The sequence below is a fragment of the Juglans microcarpa x Juglans regia genome, chromosome 5S (genome assembly GCF_004785595.1).
Source record: "Juglans microcarpa x Juglans regia isolate MS1-56 chromosome 5S, Jm3101_v1.0, whole genome shotgun sequence".
Classification (NCBI taxonomy): domain Eukaryota; kingdom Viridiplantae; phylum Streptophyta; class Magnoliopsida; order Fagales; family Juglandaceae; genus Juglans; species Juglans microcarpa x Juglans regia.
Genome location: NC_054603.1, coordinates 4,458,464 through 4,468,163, shown reverse-complemented (window position 1 = coordinate 4,468,163; position 9,700 = coordinate 4,458,464). Strand labels below are relative to the sequence as shown.

General features: G+C 35.9%; 1 protein-coding gene across 4 annotated transcripts; it reads right to left on the bottom strand.

Moving 5' to 3' along the window:
- Positions 1–1,934: 1,934 nt before the first annotated feature.
- LOC121266829 (protein SMG7L-like) lies at positions 1,935–7,520 on the bottom strand. 4 transcript variants are annotated; one of them, XM_041170656.1, is made up of 6 exons: positions 7,372–7,520; positions 5,882–5,962; positions 5,168–5,770; positions 4,896–5,018; positions 4,586–4,782; positions 1,935–4,229 (listed from the first exon to the last, which is right to left on the bottom strand). In XM_041170656.1, exons 1-6 carry the CDS (start codon positions 7,423–7,425, stop codon positions 2,204–2,206), a joined length of 3,084 nt encoding a protein of 1,027 aa, XP_041026590.1. In that variant the 5' UTR covers positions 7,426–7,520; the 3' UTR covers positions 1,935–2,203. The 4 variants fall into 4 exon arrangements, with proteins under 4 accessions (XP_041026590.1, XP_041026593.1, XP_041026592.1 ...); XM_041170659.1 differs by having other exon boundaries at positions 5,882–5,993; positions 7,372–7,494; XM_041170658.1 differs by having other exon boundaries at positions 5,882–5,993; positions 7,171–7,373.
- Between the last annotated feature and the right edge of the window lie 2,180 nt (positions 7,521–9,700).

Below are 9,700 nucleotides of genomic sequence, written 5' to 3'. Positions count from 1 at the left end.
AAAAATGATTTCATAAAATAAATACAAGAGTTCACGTGATACGTTAAATTTATTTTATAATAAAAATAATTTTATAATGATAGAGAAAGAAATTTTCCTCTTAACAACCATAAAATTTTGGATTGGTTTTAAACAGTCTAATTTTATGAAGATGGATGCTAGATACAATAATAAATTGTACAAATGTCCTTTATTTTTTTTATATAAAATTTATTATTAAAAATTTATTATTTTTTTACGTAAATTTCATATTTATTATTATTTTTTAAAATAAAATACGCGATGTAACGCTTAGTAATTTATGCCAAGAAGCATAGGTGCATGTGCAGTCACAGCGCACAAACCCAGATGCTATCACAAAAGGAAAAGGGCGGCTCTCGTCAACATCACTGCTGAGCATGTCAATGGAAATGGCAATGGCAATGGAAATGGGGAAGCTAGGCATTTCTTTATCTACAACAAACACGAATAGGATTCAAAGGTGGAGAGGAATAAATGCAGAAGAAAATGAATGAGAAAAACAGGGTCGGAGAGGAGTTCTAACTTCTATATACATAATGTTCTTCAAGCATTTGAAATCATAACAACAGAAAGATATGAAGTTCTTGTTCCAGTTCCCCTGCTGCTCGTGTTTCTGCTTCATCAAGGCCAAGAAGAGCAAACATGAGGAGAAGGAAGGAAGGAAAGAGTACTGATTGATAGATGTAAGCACTCCAGCAATTCTTGCAAAAACAATGGAAGAAATACTGTCATTTGCTCACTCACTGTTCTTTCAGCCTTTATCTCCACATGATTCCATACTCCAAAGGAAAGCATCATAATCATACAGTCCTTCCAAATGAATTGTTACTGAGAATCCTCTTGAAGTTCTTTCTTCCCAAACATGATGTCGTATTTGGCATTTGATGTTCAACAGAAATCAAACCAGTCTGTGCGAGAAACCTGCAGAAAATCCAACAACAATTCATGAAAATAAGACTCCACAGAAGCTATCCAAAGTGGCCACAAGTTGGCACTTCAGAAACACAGCCTAATAAACTGAGCGTTGATTAGCTGTTTATGTAAAGAGTAATGATATATGCATAACCCTTTTTACAATATGTCATTCTCACCCTATGGGAAATCGAGTGTATTATGCTCTTCTGTATAGATAGATGATTTTCATACAATCCGTGTCCTTAATCTAAAGAGCTATCACTTATTTAAAATATATATATATATATGAGGAACTATTTGGCACATCCCAAAATATTGAAGGTCATTTGTATTCATTCTTTAATGACAAACATATAACTTGAAAATTCATGCAGATGTAGTAGTCTCACAAGACCTTACATGCCCCCCTGCCCCAAGAAAAAAAAAAAAAAATCCAACCATTTTCTCATTGAAGATATGAATCATTAAATTGTTTCAACATAAAATGATTTGTTGAAGCCTTGACAGCACCCAGCAGCCATTACAATAAGAAATTAGACATTAATTCCCTATGACTATGACGTTTCGATTCAGATTTCTTTTCCACAGAAGCTTGGCCCAGATCATCGCATTTGGATTTTCGTTGACTCGCCTGAGTTAATTTCGCTTGGTGGGGTCAGACACCAGGTTTCAATTTCATGAGTTCAAACAAATAACATTTACCAGGACCAAGTTCACCAAACATTAACCTTGATCCAAGCCACAATATACAAAATTCCAAATTTGGCTCTATTCCACCATTGCCAGCGCTTAAATTACATGCAGAATACTTAATGTCAGCAAAATTCTCACAACCACATATGGATGCTGGATAATGGTCTGGTAAATGTTGTAGATGAGTAAAACCCTGCACTGGGACAACTGGTAAACTATTTTCAGTTTTTTTGGGGATCACTTTAAATAATGTTTGTCAATAAATGCTTTTAACTCATATTTGATCAGTAAGAGAATGTGACGTCATACAATTTTTGGACTTGTTGATCAGCAGAAAATTTTGACACATTTCAGTCTTTCTTGAGACCACTTCTTTCAGAGGGCATATGGAAACATCTAGGCACCTATATTTACATGCATACATGTGAAATGTTTTAATCAGACATCTCGAACTCTATTGGGGGGGGGGGGGTAGTGGTGTTAAGCTTTTCATGCTGTATGAAATGAAGACGTTAAGAAAGGCAATACAGCCAAGTAGACATCTAGAATGAAATGTTTCACATTAGCAAACTTTCTAATTTCCCATGTATGTAGGACCTCTAAGGCCAGGATCTTGCAGGACTCCCCATTCTCTCTCTTTCGGATACTGCAAAAGTGGCTGCGGCTCAATTATGAGGTCTGTCACAGCACCACATCCTAAGGGGACAGGTCTTTGGTAACCATGAAAGAGCTTCTCCCTTCGGAGTTCATCTGCACCATAAACACGAGGAAAAGCCTGATACAGTGGCGGGCTCTCCATATATACACTTGGATTATAAACCATAGGATTTCCCCATGGATCAAAAACACCAAAATTGGAAACTTCACGATGTTGGAAGTTTCCGGGGTTCTCAGGAGCATAACAATGAACCGGCAATGTATAACTATTGACTTGCTGAGAATTGTGACTTTCTCTGTATTGACGAAGCCATTCAGAAGAAGTCATTCGACATGAAGGTGGGTAATTATTCATGAAACTGCCAACACTGTGACCATAATCAGGATGCCCATGAGGAGCAACCCAATTTGAAGAGCTTGGTACCTGCGATGCTCTGGAAAAATCATTTGCTCCACTACCGTCTCCAGAGGTTCTGCAGTCCACAAAGTTAGATTGAATGCCACTAAACCAAACAGCATCATCGGGCAATAATGGAGCAGAAGGCACTGGAGGTAGGTAAGTAGGAGATGAGTAATTGATGATTGCAGAATCCTCATTTTTGTTTATGGAAAGACCAGCCATGGTTGTAAAAGCCATTTCCTCAATAGGCTTAAGGCTATGTTTACTCGCATTACTTGTCTTCCCCCTATCATTGCTCAAACTTCCTCCATTGAAGACCCAAGCACTGAGCGAGGGAGGCCCAGCAGAGATGGGGGTTTCTAACAATGGGTGTGCTGACGAATCCTTCTCGTGAGACTCCTGATGCTTCAATGACTGGTTGCCCCGGAAATAAGAGATGTCAGCATGGAAAGCTAAAGGATCACTCTGGGCCTGGTTTTGCTCATTAAGTAGTGATATAGCTCGGCGCAAGCATTCATCTGAAGGTATATTTTCATCCCCCGAATCTTTTGGAGACATTTGACTGTTCGTGTCAATAGAAGTGTACAGTGGTGCTGAGTTATACCTCGAGAGAGGTTTGAAAAGAATGACTTCTTCCTCATCTGTGGCAACTGATTTACCATTCACACAGGGGTCATTTGGACATGCCTTCAGGATCTGTTCCTCGCTTTCTTTTGTGGCTAAGTAAATATCCTGGCTAGGCTCTTTGACTTTAAGATCAGAATTGGGTAACTCTACTTTTTCTGATTCTTTTCTCTCTGAAATTTCATCTGACTCTCCAATGTAGAATTTTCTTTCTGATTTATCATACAAAAACCACTTTCCAGAATCATTTGATCTTTCTGCAATCCTCATTGCAGCGTTAATGATGCGGTGAGCACGACATTCAGCACCACTTTCAAAACTGTCTACTTGTTCCCAAGGAGTTGAAAAAAATAATGGCAAATTTGAACATGCTACCGGTGCAAAGCCTCTCAATTCATAGTCTTCCCAAAGCGGAGTACCATCCCGAGACATGGCTTCACTCCCTTTAACATTGAACTGCTTCAGAAGGTCAATAAACACAACAAAAAAGTAAGACATGGCACTTCTACTTTTTTCATCAACCCCAAACGTTTTTGCTTCATCAAGCATGTCCACCAACCACTCCACAAATACAAGCACAGCTGGTAAAAGTGGGCAAAGATCCAATTGACTAGCCTTCAAACATCTATCAACGAGGCGTCCCATGAAAATAAATGTGGCAGCTATTGCAAATTGTGTCCACGCAAGCTTTTCCATATCAGTTTTATCTTTTGACCTTCTTACTTGGGGACCATGAATTAGGTTCTCTATGATAAAGATATATATAGAAGCAACTTGTAGTGCTCGAAAAGGGCCTGTTCTAGCTGAATCCAAACACTGATAGGATTCCAATGCAGCTTTTAGTTTTGTATCATCTAGTGCCATCACAGCATCCAACTCTCTCATGGCAGATGCAAAGGCACAAGGGACTTCCTCCAAACTGCCTCACATTTAAAAAAACAGCAGAAAATGTTGAGAGTTTAGGACGTCAGGTACAATTTGAATAAAGCAAGATGCTCTGCGCTGATCAGGATATAAAAGTTCATCACACAGTTAAAGGCAAATTGTACATTACCCACATGTGCATAGGTTGTTATTATGTTATTAGGCTTTCATTTCAAGGCAAGTGATGTAAACATGCGAATTTAAATATTTGACTGTAAATGTAACTTTTTAAACCACAGATTAACATCTCTGGAATTCAACCCTAATTACTGTGTAAAGTTTGAACTAACCTATAATTGAATTATAAATAAAACTACACTGTTTATAAAGACTCTAATCTACTGGGAGTACCTGGATTGTATGAAAAAGAAACTCATAGTTCTGATAAGAAGAGACCATAAGTCTGTTTCCACTGTGCAATTGTTTTCAGCTTTCAACATATTGTCGTCGCTTGATTGTAACTTGCTCTGGACATAGCTTCTTTCAGAAGGTTTTAGGAAGTCAAAGTGGGCTTCTGTACAAAGGGAATGCCTTGGAGATGACCTGTTCTGAAAGATCATGAAAGACTTTGAGAAATGCCAAGATAGGAAAATCAGCAGGAGTGAATCTGCACAGGATAAAAATTATATGCCAAAAATGGTAATTCAGTATCAAGTCTTACCCTCTCAAAGAGTAAAATCAGGTTATCCCAGGCATCAGGGAAAGGTTCTTTGACGGCTAAACTTCTTACACAGTGGTACAAAGCAAGGAACTCATCGCCAACATATACAGCCAATACCGCCAACTACAAATTATCAGAGTTGGTTACACATGCGAAAAACCAACAAAACAGCATTTAAAAATGTCAATAAAAACACATGCTGTAATTAGTCCTCAAGAGTGAGCATATATCCCAAGCTAATAATTTAATGACAAAAGAATAATAGAAAATACCTGATTCTGGGGGTTTCCACTATCTGGCCAAACCATTGTTGCTTCCAGGTAGTGGGAAGCTGCAACTGACCAGTTATGATTTTGAACATCGGGTTTTTCATATTGTTCTCGGTATCTAGCAAGATCCCCAAGACATACTAAAAATCTATGGCATAAAAATTGGCATTTCTGGGTCTTTTTTGGTTCAACAGAAGAACATATGTCACCCTCTTTATAAGAGGAGTCATCAGGAAGGCTAGAACATTTTCTGATTTTCACAATCAAATTTTGGTAAAACTCCATTGCTTCAGAGAGAAATGACTTAAATCCTACCATGTGTTTATCATCACTACTCTGCACATTGCCAGCATTTTGCGTCATTACCAGTTTTGTGCTCTCTCCATTAGCAGAACTTTTCTTTATTATCTTACGAAACTCGTCAATATGTTTATAGTGAAGTTTCCACAAGGAATATTCAACATCTTGAAGTTCCACATGCTCTTGATCATTTAGAATGATTTTCTCATAACTAAAACGAACTTTGCGAAACAAGTTTTGAACATCGCAGTGCAATAGACTTTTGGTGTGAATCAATCCCCACAATTGTTTTTCGAAGTTACCAACCTGAAAGCACCACAATTTTCAAAAGTCAGAAATTGAAGATCATGCCAGAGAAAGGTTCTAGACAAAAAAAAAAAAAAAGTTATCAAAAGCAAATGCAGCTTAAAAAATTACCTCAGTGAGAAAAATGTGTTTTTCTTTCTGTTCATTTGGTGGAACAGGGGAACTAGTAGTCATGATTAGAGTTGGACCAGGCTGAAAAGTACCATTAGCAAGCTTCAAATCCCTAAGATTTTGACATATCTTTAGAAACTCTTATGTAAAATCCAGTACACACGCAAGAAATTTAAAACTCTTGGATATTTTAGTACATACAAAGCATGTGGAACACTCTTGGAAATATTCAAATCACATGGTCGATTACCAAATCTAAATCAATAAAATTAACCCGATGAGTAAAGTGAGTGGAATGTTGCAGTAACTAACAAAATAAGCAAACATTTTTTTGGTGTTCGTAGACAAACTGATCTTTCTGCTGTACAGAGATCACAAAACCCTCAATTTTCAGAATGATATCATTACAAGTAATAATCGTAAAATGGATTTGTCGTGAAAGAATGACAATAAGGATTTTACTATGTTACCTTGAAATAAATTTTCCTGTTTGACTAAACAAAAAAAGTCTTACGCACAATATGGAATAGCTTCATAGAAACAGCTAAAGAGAAAAAAAAATATAGATATAACGCCCTTGAAAAATGTGGAGTTCAACGCACTCTACACCCAAAGTACTGCAAAGAGTCCATTTGAATGATGATTCGAGCATATTGCCCATCGAGAGAGAGAGAGAGAGAGAGAGAGAGACCCAGAGAGTTCCTCCCAATCTGAATATCACTAATCAATATCAAGATATTCTGGAGGAACATGCCCCCCCGACTTCTACGAAAAATTTAGTTCAACAACAGACAAATTCAGCGGTGATGATGTGAAGAAGAATTAGCCTTTTTATACAGATGGTACACCCACATAATCATCTTGAAACAAGTATAAAACTGGTTCAAAGTAAGATTCCCTTAAACTAACAGATACCCAAGAGTTTCAACTAAGAACGAACCACATTTTCTACTGACTCTTGCGCTATCACGTATCATATTTTAGACTCTAACACGAGTGCAGATAACGGAAACAAATAATTAGAAAGACCCAGCCAGATGAATTAGAAGTCTGAACTTCTACAGACAAAGATACCCATCAAATTCAGAAATGAGAAAATTAACCAGGCGATCAGGCAACCACGCGCAACATCAAACACTAAAAGAAACCCACATCAATTGACAATTAAGCAACAATGACAGCATCAAACAAAGTTTTTTGTGATGTTTTCAGATCAAAAGAGGAGAGAATTGCATCAGAAACATGGAAAAGCAAGAAGAAACACCTGGAGAAAAGAAAGGAAGCGGTACCTGAAGAACAAAAAGGGACAAAATCACAATTACCAAAGCCCCATCAAATTAGTCCGTTACAAATGACCAATGTTTGAGCAAAAACCGCGACCAAGGCAAGCAAGCACGCAAATGGAGAAGAATGACTGGGAGCCAACCACAGAGAGAGAGTGAGTGAGAGAGAGAGAGAGAGGCGTGAAAAGTAAGCCGCAGCAAGAGTACCTGTACAGCTTCAGTTGTGAAACAGACAAAGTAAAAGGTGGCTGATGATGACATACAGACCCAAGACTGCTTGCTATCTCAATCTTTTTCTTTTCTAACTAGATTTTTCCTTTTCTTTTTCCAATATGTATAATCTGTCTAAAATTTTCGTTCTTTCTAACAAGAGATAAAGCATATAAAAATAACGAAAAAGAAAAAAAATACAATAATCAGAGTGGCCCATCATCCTCGTCAGTTTCTTTGACTAAGGTATCGTTTATATTTAAAAATAAGTTGAGATAGATTATAAATAATAATAAAATAAATTATAAATAATAATAAAATTTATAAATTAAAATTAATAAATAATAATAAAATAAATTAAGATAAATTACTAATATAAACCTCCCCTTAAATAAACAAGATAGCCTGTAATCCAAGCAAAATCACCATCGTTGTCCTGTGATAAACCTTAGTCGTAGTTTAGAAAGGTGTTCTATTCTCACTATTATTTATTATTTAATTATTAATTATTAATTATTATTTATTACTTATAAAATATTTCAATTATTCTCACTGTCCAAAAACAATCTTAACCTGCTATATTATATTATGCTGGACAACTTTTTTACGTAACATGCCTCATCACCGTTGAAACTTACGATTTCTTGCGATTTATAAGTGGAGTGAGTTTGTTTACGTGGTATCAGGCGTTGTGTTCGGTTTTTGATATTAGAATTGTCGTGGTCACACACGTGTGCATTGTGAAGTGGCTGCTGGTGGGTGTAGGGGGAATCCTGACCGCTGATTTAATTACGACCAATAAATTACAAAATCATGAATTGAGTAATTACAATAGGTCAAAGAAAAGAGAAGAAAATAAGGTGGAGGTGGGTCAAGGTGGTGGGCTTATTAGATTAGGTCGGTGTTTGCAACCTTACCTATCCCAGAGCCACCTCATTAATGATATGATCCGGTCCAATCAGGTTGCCTGACCCATCAATGCCTTCCCTGTTCTTTCAGAGTCTTGATTAGTGTTTTTTTTTTTTTTAGGGGGAAAACCATCAAAACATGTATTTCTTTACACCCAGCAGTAAAAAAACCAACACGGTAGTAGAGCTCCAATAATACGCTCATCAAAATTTAATTAAAAAATTTCTTTTTACAAATTTAATTAGTTACTTTTCAATAGAATTAAATATTAATTTTAAATTTTTTATTTTTTAATTATAATTATAATTTAAATATTTATTCGTTATTAAAAAATTACATATTAATTTTCTAACGTTCAAATTATTTCTAATGGATATAATTTCCTAACGATCTTTTTGATACAAAGATCATTTTTTTTAATTGATATATTTTTAAAACTTTTTCCAAATCACAATTTATATTAACATATTAAACCCAATTTCATTTCATTTTTGTTTAGCCTCCAACAAACTAGATTATTTATACCTGAAGTAGAGTTGCAGCTGCACGCCGAAATTTCAAAGAAAGGAAAGCACTAAGCTGGACAACTTTTTCATCTTTTTCACCTTTTTTACATTTTCTCTTGTGCGGGAGACCAAAGCAGCAGTAAGACAGAATTATTTTATTATGAGAATAATATTTAAGGCTCGTTTGTTCTTAGAGATGAGATGAGATGAGGTATGATTAAAGTTAAAAAATTTAATAAAATATTGTTAGAATATATTTTTTAATATTATTTTTGTTTTGAAATTTAAAAAAATTAAATTATTTATTTTATTTTGTATGAGAATTTGAAAAAATTGTAATGATGAAATAAGATGAGATGAGATGAGATGAGATATTTCCTGAAAACAAACGAGACCTTAGTCAGCCTCTTGGATGACCAGTCAAATAACCTTGCTATAATCACTGTTCATTTGTTGAGTACATTACGGTGGTTTATTGTGCACCTTTGCTAAATCTTCGCTAAATTTTAACTTTGTTGAATTCACTATTAGTGCTCTTATGATACTTACGGTGGGTATGCATCCAGTTAAACCCCCTCACTTTTTTCCCTTCTCCCTAGAAGCTTTCTTCTACCATCGAAGTCATTCTTCTCCCCTTAAGCCATTTTCGTCGGCAATAAACAAGACATGTTGAAGAAATTCAAAGGGCTATTAAATTATTAATGCTTAAACCATGTTCAAATCAAGAGCATGAAGAAGGCTTCTGGACCATTAAGTAAAGATGAGACTAATGTGATCTTGGGGCAGGGTATCATTTGGTGTTGTGCAGAATGGAGGAAATTGATGCAAAGTATAGAAGAACAAAGAGCCTGACCCTACGATCATTGGGTTAAATTTTGCAAAGGATAAAGAGCATTTCGTCACCCTTACTC

Excerpts from the sequence above, each read along its gene's own strand:
- LOC121266829 (XM_041170656.1), bottom strand. The coding sequence starts at position 7,425 with ATGTCATCATCAGCCACCTTTTACTTTGTCTGTTTCACAACTGAAGCT. Across the intron at positions 5,019-5,167 it reads GTGGAAACCCCCAGAATCAG|TTGGCGGTATTGGCTGTATA; the intron begins GTATTTTCTATT and ends GATAATTTGTAG. Across the intron at positions 4,783-4,895 it reads TGATTTTACTCTTTGAGAGG|AACAGGTCATCTCCAAGGCA; the intron begins GTAAGACTTGAT and ends ATGATCTTTCAG.